General features: G+C 40.9%; 1 protein-coding gene across 14 annotated transcripts in view; it reads left to right on the top strand.

Annotated features, from left to right (window-relative positions):
* robo2 (roundabout, axon guidance receptor, homolog 2 (Drosophila)) overlaps window positions 1-14,596 on the top strand; it is a 419,069-nt gene that overhangs the window by 356,944 nt on the left and 47,529 nt on the right. For 8 of the 14 annotated variants that reach the window (XM_036149798.1, XM_036149791.1, XM_036149797.1 and 5 more), the window contains 5 exons: window positions 160-281; window positions 4,014-4,245; window positions 9,048-9,172; window positions 9,267-9,438; window positions 11,636-11,824. In XM_036149798.1, coding sequence (XP_036005691.1) covers window positions 160-281; window positions 4,014-4,245; window positions 9,048-9,172; window positions 9,267-9,438; window positions 11,636-11,824 — 840 coding nt within the window. Of the gene's footprint in view, window positions 1-159; window positions 282-4,013; window positions 4,246-9,047; window positions 9,173-9,266; window positions 9,439-11,635; window positions 11,825-12,700; window positions 12,728-14,596 lie in introns of all 14 variants that reach the window. The other 6 variants (XM_036149786.1, XM_036149789.1, XM_036149793.1 and 3 more) reach the window with 1 other exon arrangement.

Below are 14,596 nucleotides of genomic sequence, written 5' to 3'. Positions count from 1 at the left end.
ATATTCTGGGTTCATTTGTTGCTGTGGTTGTTCAGTCAGACCAGAGGAGGTGCTGAAAAGTCCCAGATAAACATTTTTGAACCCTTCTCTCGTGATAAAAAACAGCTTAATTTATCTCTTTTCTCTTTTTTCATATTCTTTTTTTTTACACTTTTATAGATATGAGCCCTCCAGCACAGGGAGTGGACCACAGGCATGTGCAGAAGGAGCTCGGAGAGGTCATAGTTCGGTTGCATAACCCTGTTGTCCTGAGTCCAACCACCATTCAAGTTACATGGACAGTAAGTGATTGATGATTTAAAACTCTTTGATGGCTGTTACACTTTTGTAACCTGCAACATGTTAATTTGTTCAAGGACTGTTTAAGACGTTTAAAATCTATAGATGATGTATGTAAAAATAGCGTACAGTGTGGACACATATAAAGGCTCTAGATGAACCCATATGTTATTCGATGTAGCAATTATCTAACATTGAAACATTTTAAAACTTAAAACTTTCATTTGAGTAAATTTATCGGTGGGAGAAAATAAAACATATTAAAAATAACAGTTTTTGATGGAATCACAAGTAGGACAATTATTTATGCAAGCCTCCTTTGATAATAATGCAGGTTCTAGTTTTTTCTCATAACATTTCACAAGGTTACTGAGCACATATGATAATGGTTCAATTTCTGTCATAATTTTGATTCCATTACAGTCAGTTTAAAATACTCTGCAGTTTATTTTTTTTTTTTATGTTTGCTTTTACTTTAGTGGATTTTAAATCATGTCTGTTTCCAGCCATCTGTGGGAAAAGAATGGGCAAATTCCTTATTCAGACAAATAGTTTAAGGTTTTTAACTATTCATGCTGTGAGGCACAAGTAATAATAAAATAATAATAAAAAACACAACTCCATGGATCTGTATCAGATTCAGACAAGGCGCTGATCCAGCTGCTGTGTGTGTGTGTGTGTGTGTGTGTGTGTGTGTGTGTGTGCTTTAGATTCTTCTGGGACATGTCTCTAAAGGTTTATTTATTGGATATTTATGAATACTTTAAATATCCTCTGACTTCTTTTGACTCACACAGTGCAAATGCTGTGGAAGAATTGCCAGTTTATTGCTAGAATACAGTTTTTTTCTGTCACTCCTTTCCCCTGTTTTCGCCACAAATGCAGAAGTACATAAAGGTCTGTGTTGTTTAAAGTATTATTAAAGTTGCAATGCGGTTTTTAATGACTCCATACGTTATAAAGTGAAGCTGCTGAGATGATCATCAAGTGTAGATTTAGTTAACATAACAGAGGCTTTGGAGTGAGTGATGTAGGCATCTCTCCCACCTAGCATCTGACTGAGGAGACATGGCAGCAGTGGGAGGAGATGCTGCTTAGACTCTGTTGATGTAAGCGGAAACACAGAGAAGCAGCCAGAGCAATTGGAAGTCCAGGGGAAAAAAAAAAAAAAACATTCTGCTCCTGGGAGATAACAGGTTCCCAGGCTCTTTGGAAAAGAAAGAAGCCCACATCATCACAGATCTTCTACTGTATTTAACAGTGGCTGTGAAGCGCTTTTCCAAATGCTTCTAGTTTCAAGCCGAGGCAACATGCAACACGGGCCGTTCTAGACACGGACCAACAGGGGCCAGTCCCCCCATAGAACAGGTCCTGGCCACTGTTATAGCCCCATGTACAGAAGACATAATACTAAATCAATTCCTTATCATGACATGTACTGGAACGGAGAGCGCAACGAGTTGGTCCCTTGGACCAGTGTCATTTTTTTGTAGTTTTATATTAACAATGATTTAAAAGTGAAGGTGTTACACTTTTAGCGTCAGCCATATTGAGATAGGATCACTGTTCAGGTATGTGCAACCTGCAGTCCCAAAGCTACAGGTATCTCTTTGGCTCTTAATATATTAAATGATGAAATGTTGCCCTGTTTTTTGTTTTATTATTTTGTTCTGTGTCCCCATGAAAAACACTATTCAGCCTAGTTTTAAGTCATGATTAAACCTCATGAAAACAAACTTCAAGCCAACTAAAATATAAATTTAAAGAAATGCCTCATTTACATTTATTTTATCCATTTGACATGTTCTCTTGTCTTTCCTAGTTTGATATGTGGCTAAGAGAATCGTGCCTCTGTGTGACATCATATTTATATCCAAGGAAAACCGGAAGTTGTAGAATTTAAATTAAAGGTTTTGTCAATTCAAAAGCATACATTTTAGAAAACATTGCAGTATTTTTTTATAAAGGGATTGCATTGTGTAACAAACATTTTCCCACAAGTGGCTTTGCTTTTGTTTTTTGTTTTTTTTTTCTAAATCCACAATGTCTTCCCCTTTTTAATGCATGTACTCAGATTAAAGTTTGGCTTTCTTTCTTATTTTTTTCTGGGTAAAATTGTGCTTCTGCAGTAAAAGACAAATTTATTCTGAAGCTTTTCAAACAACTTTAAAAGAGGTGCCAACGACTTCCTTATCTCTTTATTGCTTCTCCATCTTTGGTTCTGCATACGGCAGTCATAAAGTGAAGATAGTTGACATTAAAGATCCATCTTTGAAGCTTCTCCTGGAGGCGACCATTTGTTTTATGTCAGGGGAATTTTTTTTGTCAGCCTATTCCCTCCAACTAATGCTTTTGAAATATTGTAATTGGTGACTTTAAAGTAACCAAACATCAAATGGCTGTAAAAATAGTTTCTTCAACCACAGTGTGTGCATCAAAGGAAATGTCAGAGACACCTGGATGTTCATCACCGTACCATCTTCCCTTCAGCCGATTCTTTCCTAAAACAAAGCCTGCACGGATAGAGCTGCACTAAACTATTGCTAATGGATGTGAAATCCAGTTTTCCTTTTCTGTAGAAGTAATTCATTTATCTTCCGATATAGCATTTGGTATATGCAGGTTTGAGGGAATAAAAATGGGAGATCCATCCTGGATCCAAGCGTTTCATATTTTAATTGCCTAGTAATGAGGACAAAAATGCTTCTCAGATTCTTTAGGGCTGAGGTATTCAGTCATTGCATGTGCTAGTTTGTTTTGAGTACGCCACCATAAATCAGTCGGTTGCAGGTATTTACCTCACATCACTTAGCGGATGGGATGGCAGTTTGCATTTTTAAATGTACAACATTAGCACTTTTCCCACTGACATGTTTATTGACCCCAGCAGTAAGTCCCCCCCCCCCCCCCCCCCCCCCCCCATCCCAGACCTGGCCCTTAATTCAATGCTAAACCCTTTGCTTTATGAATGTAATGTCAAGTCCACATAACACTGCAGCAGCCTAAATCAATCAGGAGTCTTTTCCGTAAACAGAGGAGCCACTTTTGTATTTCCAAATCATCCCATTAATAAAAGTCCAAGACCAACAAGGGGGGAATTCTTTCTGCTGATTTACTCAGTCTGTGCTGGTGAAAAACAGCTGCTTAATTTCCCACTTGAAAGCAGCGCTCACTTCCTCTACTGTTAACAAGCCATTACAGTGAGTTATGCGCCTGTTCCTCCTCTGCATAAATTCTGCTTTTTTCTCCTCAACTAAGCGGCCCGAGTTTAAAGGGAGGTCCTCTTTTGGGCTTTTTTTTTCATCACAAACACCCTTTTAGTGTTTTTCAGGGGGAAATGTCTGCTGATAACACCTCTGCTGTGCATTCCCATGGGTATATGTATCTGTGCCTGCATGGCGTTCTTATAGTAGCAGCCCATCTTCGATGTGGAGAGACGTGCTTTAAGGTGTCACTGTGTGGTATTTATTGCACATATGGGACATGCATTTGTCCTTTAAGGTGGAGCTGTTAGCATGAGGTAATGGCCGGGTGGTATAATTGAGCAGAGTGTGGCATGGCTGGTGATAAAAGCCCCATTAAACAAGTAACAGCCTCTAAAATGTCACGCATGCAATCTTGTAACGCACACTAGAGGAAGAAAAAAAACCCAATGCGTGTTATCCACTTAGTCACTTCCAAATGCTTTCTTTTCAACAATAAAACAGCCTTTTTTTTTTTTTTTGCTTCCCCAGGTGGACCGTCAGTCCCAGTTCATCCAGGGTTACAGAGTTCTGTACAGGCAGACATCAGGGCTTCCTTCACCGGGACCATGGCAGACCCAAGATGTGAAGGTGCCCTCTGAGCGCAGCGTCGTCATGTCGTCGCTCAAGAAGGGTATTGTTTACGAGATCAAGGTTCGGCCGTATTTTAACGAGTTCCAAGGAATGGACAGTGAATCCAAGACGGCGCGGACGACTGAGGAGGGTAAGAAATTAAAGCATGAGCTCCATTTATGGAGATTAGCCTTTAGGCTACTTTTGTGTATGTATCAGTTGTTTGATCGTTATTCCAGTGCAAGTATCTAAAGGTTTTCATGCAAATCCACAGTGTCTTGCAAATGTATCCATAACCTTTGAACTTTTTTTTTAGTTTTTAGTTTTTGTCACGTTCTAATCACAAACATCATAGTAAAGTTTAAAGTTTAGCATCCGTTTGTATGTAGTCCCCTTTAATTTGATATCCCCTAAATTACAATCCAGTATAAAATACATTAAAAATTGTATATGTAACACAAGATTTGACAAAAAAAAATAGAGGTGTTTTGTGCTTTTACACGGAACGTGTCTGGATATCTTTTCGGGCTTTCTGGGTTTTTTTTTCTTTCTTTCTTTTATATTGTTGGCTTACAATTGGACTTAATGTTACCAACCTTCTTCTAATCCATCACTCAGCATACACTGATGATTGGAAACTTCACGCACCTCCTTCCACAGATGTTCTGTCACCCAACGCCTGATTTATAGAGACTCTGACAAGGACACAGTGCAGCATGGTACAAAATCGTTGGCAGGGAGGGTTTTTGTTTGGATGAATTTACTATTTTGACCTTTGCTGGAGGGGGAAAAAAAACTGTATACATCAGTAGCACACCAGCCTTTGGGTTTAATGACTTGAGTCAGCTTGTATGGTGTAGGCTTATAATGTGTCCCCTCAACAGCACAAAAAGACAAATACAAACGCTTCAGTCTGGAGGTGAAGCCTATCTTGCCCCAGCATATTCAGGCCTGCGTGTATTGGAGACAGTTCACATCCTGTTGTGTTGACAGGCTCATTTATTTCCCTTTTCTCAAGGGGACCATATCTCCTGTGGCCAGCATGTATATGCACTGCTCACACTGTCTGGCCACAGGAGTGGAACTGCCACCACATCACAGCTGTCCCTATAGTACACACAAATCTGACGCAAACACACACATGCCAGCATACCTATCTCACAGACCTCTGAAGCCACATGTCCCGGCTATTACCTGTGCTGATAGGAACCCTCTATCCATACCCGAGCCCCAGAATTTCAGCCAATTTCTATTTCTGTCATAACTCTGCTGCTATGCACGTTCATAAGTAATACACCGTCAAAAAAGTTTGCTTGGGGCGATTCAAGCTGCCTCAGATGAGTAATAGGGCTGGCTATGTGAGGGGGGAAAACTAGTTTCAAATGTGATTAAAACTTAGGTTGTCCATTAGCTAACACAATTAGAGCGCCCCAGAGAAGGTTGGGGCAACTGCAAATATATATCCCTTCATCACTTTACTTCATTCTCCATGTAGAAATGTACAATGTCTTGGAAAATTGTTGATAGCCTTTGAACTTTTAAAGTTTTAACAATTCAATCACAAACATTAATGCTTTATTGCAATTTTATATGATGGACCAACAAAAGGTAGCACATCATTGTAAAGTGGAAGGAAAGTGGTACATGGTTTAATTTCTTTACTAAAAATCAAACACTTAGTTGTGTGTTTTTTTCATTCCCTGTTCCTCTGATACCCCTGATTAAAATCCACCGTCAATGGGTACCTTTAGATGTCACCTAATGAATAAATTGTATATCTGTTTGGATATACAAATACAGCTATTCTGTGAAGGTTGTAGTGATCATATGGAGAGTTTAGTTAACAAGAAGAACACATCAGGCTGGTGTTTAAGGCAGGCTTTGGTTATAAAACAGTATCCCAACAGCTCAATGAGCATTATTTAATTTAGCGTATGAAAATGGAGAAAATATGGCACATCTGTAAACCTACCAAGACACGGCCGTCCACCTAAACTGACAGGCAAGGCAAGGGGAGCATTCCCCAGAGAAGCATCCTAAGCCACATGGTCTGCAAGCGCTGCAGAGATCCTCAGTTCATGTGAGAGAATATTTTACAGGACAACTTTCAGTCAAAAAATCCACACATCAGGCCTTTATGGAAGAGGGCAAGAAGGCCATTGAAGGCGCAAAGCAAACGTGGAAAAAGACACTTTCATAACATCAGACCAAAATGTTCGTCAGAAAACTGACACTGCAAACACCATACCATTGCAAAACATGGTGGTGGCAGCATCTTGCTGTGGGGATGCATTCCTGAAGTTAGAGAATATGGATTCAGCTGAGTACTGGCCAATCTTGATGGAGGCTTCAGAAATCAAAGGCAGGTGGTCACCTTGTTTAACACCGTTAAACACACATCGGGTTGTGTGCAAGACCAGGGACACATCTAAAGGTTCCACGACACCGGACCTTGTGGACTGGAGTGGAGGACCCCTGGTCTAGACCAAAGCAAATAAAGAACAGTAAAGGTTTCGATCTGAATCTAATTTAGCATGGCTTTAAAATTGTTGTTAACCGTCACACTAATACCAATCTGACTGAGCTATAGAAATAACGCAGAGAAGAAACGGTAGTAAATTCTGTCTCAAGATATGCAAAAGTGGTAGAGATATCTCTCAAAGACTGAAATTAAAACGCAGCTTAAGAATTATTGCAAAGAAGTGTGAGCTACTAATTTGAGGGATGATTTTTTTAAAACGACTGATCACTATATAAACATCTGAAAACCATTAGCCTGCCACTTTACAACTGTGCACCCTTTTGCATTGGTTAATAATAATAATAAAAACTGTTGGTTAAAATGTGACAAAACTGTCAAATGTTCAAGGACCAGGGATGCTTTTGAAAGGGTCTGCATACGGTGACTTGGCTGATGAATTAACTCTGGCTGCTATCCCATTCCATCTATAAAACTACCTGAGACATAACTGAGGAGGAGCATATTTTAGGCAAAATAATGCTTATTCAGGGAGAACATATAATCACTTCTCTTTGTGTAAATGCTCATTTGTAGGCTAATTTTCTACGTTGCTCTCTAGGGAGATCCCACACCACCCACGTTGTGTCATTAACTATTGGCTACTTTTTAGTAATGATATGATCTGTTTGTATTCCCCCCATCATTCAGCACAGCATGGCGCGCACATGCGAGACAGGGGGTCACATTCCTGCCTGCCATACATCACTCTGCTAATGGCCCTATTAGCACAGCCTCCAAGGCCTGTAATGAAAAATGTGTATTGTTTAGCACAAATATGCATGATAATCAGCTGCTAAATCATTCATAACATTAACTTTGAACGACATTGTCTCTGATGGCTTCCACGGGCGAGCCGGGCACTTCATCACCTGAACGTAACGCAGCACCGCAGAGCGCTAAGCGCGATGCTTGATCAGATGCTCGCTTGGTAGATTGTTTCTAATCTGGCCAAGGTGTTGAGTTCATCATTAGAACCATTCATCTTCCACCATGCCAGGGCCTCCTGGCTCTCTAGGGGCCTGTGTGGCCAATTGCACTGAGGGATGAGCACAGATTTACGGGGTGACACGTGCCATTTTGGATGGAGGTGAGGTGAGGGAGAGGCAGCCCAGGAGTAATTGACCTGTCAGTATTCTGCCGCGGCGCCGCTCCCCTTCCAGCCACTGCGGAAATGAGAAAACATTATTTTTAAAGCGTTATTTCCAGTTGGGCCAACTGTTATTTATTTTTCCTCTTACGCCTTGTGGGGTCAGACGGTTGTAGCCATCAGAATAACAATAGCGGTTTATGAAAGCGCGGACTGCCCCCGTTTCTGTCCTCTCTGCCCGTCTGCCTGTGGATGGAACCGATGCCTTCCCAGGTATCTCTCTCTCTCTCTCTCTAAAGCGCTCCTCCATCCTTACCTACTGGCTTTAGTTTCATCTGGCTGATCGATAAGAGTACGTCGATATGTTTACTGAGACATTGTTTCCTCCTCCTAAACGCTCTTTGCTTTTTTCATATTTCTTTTGCGTCTGCGCTTCATCCCAATAAGCCTGTTGACCCTCCTGCCAAACTGGTCAACGATAGAGTCTTAGCGTGACTGAGAAGCCTGGCCTGACTTTGCCAGGCCATCATCGCACGAATCAATACCAGCATCCTCTGTGCAAATCCACCAGACCAGAGCAGACGCTGATATATTAAATCACAGTGAAATGTTAAAGACAGCCGATAGCCATGTCAGATCAGAGCTGATCTTATCGTGACAAACCGCAGTCAGCTGTGCCTTCCCTACAGAGCACTGTTTTTTTGTTGTTGTTTTTTTTATTAAAAAAAAGGCATGTATATCAGTGTCAGTGATGCTTTTCTTCTCGTTTCCTTTTGTTATTGTTATGGGTTCAGTTTCAGAGACTCTTGTGAAACAGTGGAATACCCTACAGTGGTAACACAAGCGGAACATTTAATGTATTTTAGCAGGATCTTATATCATTGATCAACACAAAACAGTGGATAATTGTAAAACGGATCAAAAATTGTCCATAACTTTAAGCATAAAGAAGAAATCAGAAAAGTGTGGTTGGTATTTGTCTTTACCCTGGCACCCGAAAAAAGATTAATTGGCAAACAACTGACTAGCATTATGGAGACCAAATAACACATCAGACATGTCAAGGACTGTCAATAATCTAGCAACATTATAAGCTTTAAACATCTCATGGAGTACTGTCCATCTGAAAATAGATGTACGTCTGCACCACTTTGTGCTGACCTGTGACATTAAACTCCGTTAGGCCGATTAAAGCGGCTGTAATGTGAGAACCTGCGGACGAGTTTGTGGGTTTGAAAACATTAGCAAGGCGCTGTATGACTCCCACTTCGCTAGTGACGATGCCTAAATAACTTCAGAGCTGCAGAAATGCGTGTTTTGACTGTTAAACCGTCTTCTCTTTCAGCTCCCAGCGCTCCTCCTCAGCAGGTAACGGTTCTGACGGTGGGAAACCAGAACAGCACTTCCATCAGCATCTCCTGGGACCCCCCTCCGCCAGACCACCAGAATGGCATCATCCAGGAGTACAAGGTTTGCTTCAGGAAGCGATGACCAATTCTCGCGTGGCTCTTACCCCAACAAAATGAAATCAACTATTACTTTTTTTTTTTTTTTCCTTCTTCAGATATGGTGTCTGGGGAACGAGACCCGTTTCCATGTAAATAAGACGGTGGACGCAGCCATACGCTCCGTGGTGGTGGGCGGGCTGCAGGTGGGAGTGGTGTACCACGTGGAAGTCGCCGCCGGTACAAGCGCAGGAGTGGGAGTCAAGAGTGAACCTCAGCCTATAATCATCGGTAAGATAAATCGGTAGAGAGCCATCGCAGCCTTTCAGCATCCAGCTTTGAGAGAGTGATCTTAGGGAGGGCATAAGGAGGGGTGGAAAAAAAAAGAGAAACCCTATGGATGATATTGTTGAAACCATGTTGTTTTGAAATGTGGTCTGACTGTATGTGATTTATGTGGAGCTCTGGCAGATTTTCTCTGATTTGACCCATAACTGATGACTTGGCCCGCGGCGCGTTCTTATTTCCCCAGTGTCACTCACATAATCCATCTCTGAGAGCAAAACACTGAGCTTGCACTTATAATATGTTTTTGTTTGTCTTTAGATGTGCTTGTGCTCAAATGTTTTTGTTTTTTTTACAGAACAATGTGGATCAGCAGCTTTGCCGCACAAGCGTTTGTGAATAATCCACATATTTGTTACAATAAGTATTTACACTAAGCACTGATCATTGTTACCGTGGTGTGCTCGGTGGTTCAAGTCCTGCCTCGCTGTGAGAAATATTGCCAAGCACGCTACCAGGGGTGATGTGGGATCGGGGATCAATAGAGACCATGGCTCTCTGCTCTCATTTCATGTTGTGTGTTGTACTGGCAGTGAAGTGAATTAGAGGCTGAACAAAGCAAACAGCCTGATCACCTGGGGCTTTGCTTTGAGCTTCTGGACTTTGTCTTTTTCCAGTCTGAACGTTGCGTTTCACCTCACATCTTTCAGATCTGTGTCCAGCTTTAATGGCCAATATCCCCTCTAAAACTGAACAAAACCTCAGATGAAGGGAAGAGTCTTCTAAAGATAAAGAAGCAAAATCTTGAATACAATGACGTGAAAAACAAATGCCGAGGGTGTTGTAAACTTACACTGCCTTGCAAATGTATCAGTGCCTGTTGGACGAACTTTGGACTTCTATAAGTGCTGAAGCATCCGCACAGCATGATGCCGTCACCACTGCCATGTTTCAAAGAGAGGAGGGTGTGTTCAGAGTGATGTACAGCTTCCTGTCTGCACATTGTGTTTAACCTCCCACCCGTCCTGCTCTGATGGCTTGTATACACGCTAACAAGATAAAAAACTAATAAAGCAAACAAAAAAAGCCTACCTTAGCTAACTGTACAAATAATGAAAAAAGGAATGTACTACAAACTCATAGCGCCTTGCAAAAAAAATATATATTTATATAGGCCTTATATATATATATATATATATATATATATATATATATATATAAAGCATCCTCCGTACTGTGATGCTTTACCATATTTGTTTCTCTTCAAAGATGGTGTGTTCAGGGTAGCGTAGTGATCCCCACCTCGGCTATGCATCTCCGCATCTTTGTCATTTTCAATCTGCAGATTATGTTTCACGGCAACTTCTGTGATCCGTGTCCTTCATCCCGACTATCTATTAACAAGACTTTTAGATTTGGTGAATAACAGTCTGAAGTGAAAGAAATGGAAAATACTAGGAAATGTCACAAAGCAGGATGCTAATACAAACTTAACTTACAGTACAGTGCTTTTTAAATGTATTCTCATCTGTTAAACATCTAGATGCGACCACCAAGATGTTGTTGTTTTTTTTACCTGTGGAGATGACGTGTTCAAATAGTGTCGTACCAGTCTTCTAATACACATATTTTTCCCACCTAAGCAGTGTTTTTCTGCCGCTTTGTCTTATTCAGTCCACATATTGTGTTTTCACTGCACATCACATTAGATGTGTGCCCTGCATTGATTGGCAGCATCCCAGCTTAAAAAGGAATAAAACGTTGACTTTTGCGACCAGTTTCCTTAAGAAAATGATACAACATATTAGATAATATAAAACACAACATAATAGCGTGTTGCAAAAGTTGTCATAGCACTGGAACTTTGAGATGCACTGAAGCATTGCCACAGTGAAGGTGCTTTAGACTGAGGGGCAATGTTATTTTTTTTGTTGTTTTTTTCAGTCTGCACATTTAACAGCTGCTCATTTCTGCAAATAAATAACAAGACCTAGCTTACTTGAGCTCAGCTTCCAGTCATGCCTTTGTGTATTTATAGGTGTGAATAAATTTAATATTTCAAAGCACATTGGGTGCTTCATAGACGACTGAAGCTTCCTGTTGAAGATTAAAAGGACATGTAATACCACTGATGTTTTCTGTTTCCCCTCACCTCTCCGCCCGGCTCCATATTAATCTTGTCTGCTTGTTTTTGTGCCCTCAGGAAAAGAGTTTCGGGACGTGATCATACACGGAAACCGGAACAACAGCATCACAGAACAGATAACGGATGTAGTGAAGCAGCCTGCTTTCATTGCCGGTATCGGAGGTGCTTGCTGGGTCATCCTAATGGGCTTCAGCATCTGGCTCTACTGGAGGAGAAAGAAGAGAAAGGGTCTCAGCAACTATGCAGGTTAGCAGCGCATGAATGCTCAGGTGCCTTAGCAAAAACAATAAAAAAAAAAATTCTTCCGCCTCTCTCGATTCATTTTTTTTTTTCTCCCTTCAAAGCCTAGAATGTTTTGTCATTAGATCATTATCCTTCAATATCGTAGACGCTGCTAGCGATATTATCAAGATGGATGCTTTGTTACAGCTCCACGGGGAGACAGATGTTAGCTAAGATCATTTCCGGGAGCTGCTGTCTTTGACAAATCCACCCACAGAGTTATTAGCCCAGGGTGATGGAGCCGAGTTGCCAGAATGGACTCGTTGCGGGTCCATGGAGCCGCCGTTAGTCCAGCTCAACACCCACACACTGACCCTCACATATTTCTGAGCGACCCCTGGTCAATATTGCCAAGCAAGTACGCTCGCACTGCCAAGTGCAGCCGGTTTCTTTAGAGAGGTGTACATGGAAATGAACTCACTTTTTTTCCCCCTCTCTTTGCTTCCCCATTACTAAGCAGATATTCATGAAAGGCGCATTTATGTGAAAACTGGATGTTTGCGCACTTTTCGAGAAAAGCACAAACAGTGGCAGCGACAAAGTCGTTTGGTCTGTTTACTTTTCATCTTCATGTGCTGCATTTGTATGTTTGTGTTGTATTTCATTTATGGCTATGTCCCTTCGTAGCCTCTGAGCCGGCTGCTTTTCTGGCTGTAGCTCTGCACGCTGGGCCAAAGTCTAGCCTTACACTGGGTGTCTCTCTCTGAACCTCCTTCCTTCTCTTTCCCCCCCGAGTGTACAGCCACCGCCACCCACACACACACACCCTCTCTCAAAGCTCTGCTTTGCTCTGCAGGCTTTTTAACACACAACTTTTTTTTCTGTCTTCTTGTTTTGCAGTTCAATCCTTCACCTTCACCCCTGCAGGTACTGTTCATTTGTCCCCCCCGCCCCACCCATCCATCTGAGCACAGATCCATCCTCCTGCCCACTTTCAGTTCCCATGTTCACCCGCCAGATGTTTGATCATGGCTAATAAAAAATTGAAACCTCATGAGGGTGAAAACAGTTTGACCTACCGGACAAAAACATTTACGAGTCAATTTTGCTATTAGCCATGACTTTTAACCCTGCCTACTGAAACTCTTTCCCCTGCCAAGCCTACAGCTCTTTTTGCATCCTGTATATATATATATATATATTTGTTTCTAATATTTGTTGTAGTGATCTGTTTCTGAGCCAGGTCTCCTTCTTTCCATCTTGCTCCCCCGACTGAAATTATCCTTCTCATTTAAGATTATTTTCAATATGCTGTGTTTTACCTTTCTATATTCCCTTGGTGTCATTTAGACAGCTAGGTGCTGCATTGCTTTTTTTTTTTAAACGACTTTTTTTGTTCTTTGTTTTTAACAACTTCCCACATACTAACTTTGGCTAAACTTTTCAAAGTCTGTGACATACTTCTGATCTTAAACAAGATATCTTGAATCTTTCGCTAGTTTATTGTCTGCAGTTTACTGATCTTAATGCAGACATTATTACCATGCTTAGATAAGTGTCCTTAAAGTATATTCAGCAAACACTAGAGTAAAGACAAAGTTATAAGCTACATATGATAATAGGAACAACAATATAAAGTATCTCATATACATTGGTTTGGAGAGAAAGAAATTAACACTGTCTGAAGTTGTCCAATTTCAGCCACATTACAACCTTCTAAACAGAGCAGGATTTGAAGAAAATACACTTAATGTTATAAATGTGGTGTTCATTCGTATTCAGCCACGCTGTGTTAATACTTTGTAGAAGCGCAATTCGCACCAGTTTTACTTAAGTCTTTTGGGGGATGTCTCTACCAGCTTTGCACATTTAGAGACTGACAATCTTTATTCATTATTTTTTTTGGAATATGGCTAAATTTCAGTCAGACTGAATAGAGAGCATGAGTAAAGAACAATGTCAAGTCTTTCTAGAGAACCCCAATAGGGAGTTAGGTTTGGACTTTGACTGGGCCATGCTAACACATGAATTTGCTTTGATCTGAGTGTGGGACTGTATGTTAGGTTCTGTTGTCCTACTGTAAGAACCTCTGTTCTACTCTCAGGTGGTTTGCTATCAGATCTTCTTCTAGGATGTTCAAAACTCTTGACATGGTTTTAAAACCTAATCTGGCTTTAAACTCTTGAAATAACTTTTTTATTCACCTGTTGTGTTCCTTGTTCTTCATGCTGCTCTTTGTTCATTAATGTTCTCTAAGAATCCGCCGATGCCTTCAGCTGTATTTATACTTAGATTTACTTAAACACAGGTAGACTTTATTTCCTAACCAAAGTGATTTCTGAACTGATTGCCCTGTTTTTTTTTTTTTTTTAGAGGCATCAAAGTAAAGGAGGCTGAATACAAATGATGGTCACACATTAGGCTCGTTTTCTGTTAAATCCATACTTGCACGAAATAGTGCATACATGCTTTGCAAGTGGTCAATCCCACAAAATCTAAAAAAAATAATAATACATTAACGTCTGTGTTTATATGAGACAAAATTAAAACGAGCATATGATTACTTTGTAGCCCATATAACCCCAGCAGAGCTCAGATCTTGGTACCTCGCTCTGTCCCGCATTAACCTTAAATGCTGCCAATTTTGTCAAAATAAACACAAATCTGAATGTGACCCCTTCTTAGGCTAAAGCAGTGCATTAATCTGGTCTCCACACGGCAGCTGGAACAACATCTTATGGAAGATGTGAATGATGTTAGTAAAACTCGTCGGGTTTGGAATCAGTCTTCTGTAAC

Source organism: Fundulus heteroclitus, chromosome 18 (assembly GCF_011125445.2).
Source record: "Fundulus heteroclitus isolate FHET01 chromosome 18, MU-UCD_Fhet_4.1, whole genome shotgun sequence".
Lineage (NCBI taxonomy): Eukaryota > Metazoa > Chordata > Actinopteri > Cyprinodontiformes > Fundulidae > Fundulus > Fundulus heteroclitus.
The sequence above is the reverse complement of the archived record's forward strand: the minus strand, read 5'-3'. Positions and strand labels throughout refer to the sequence as shown.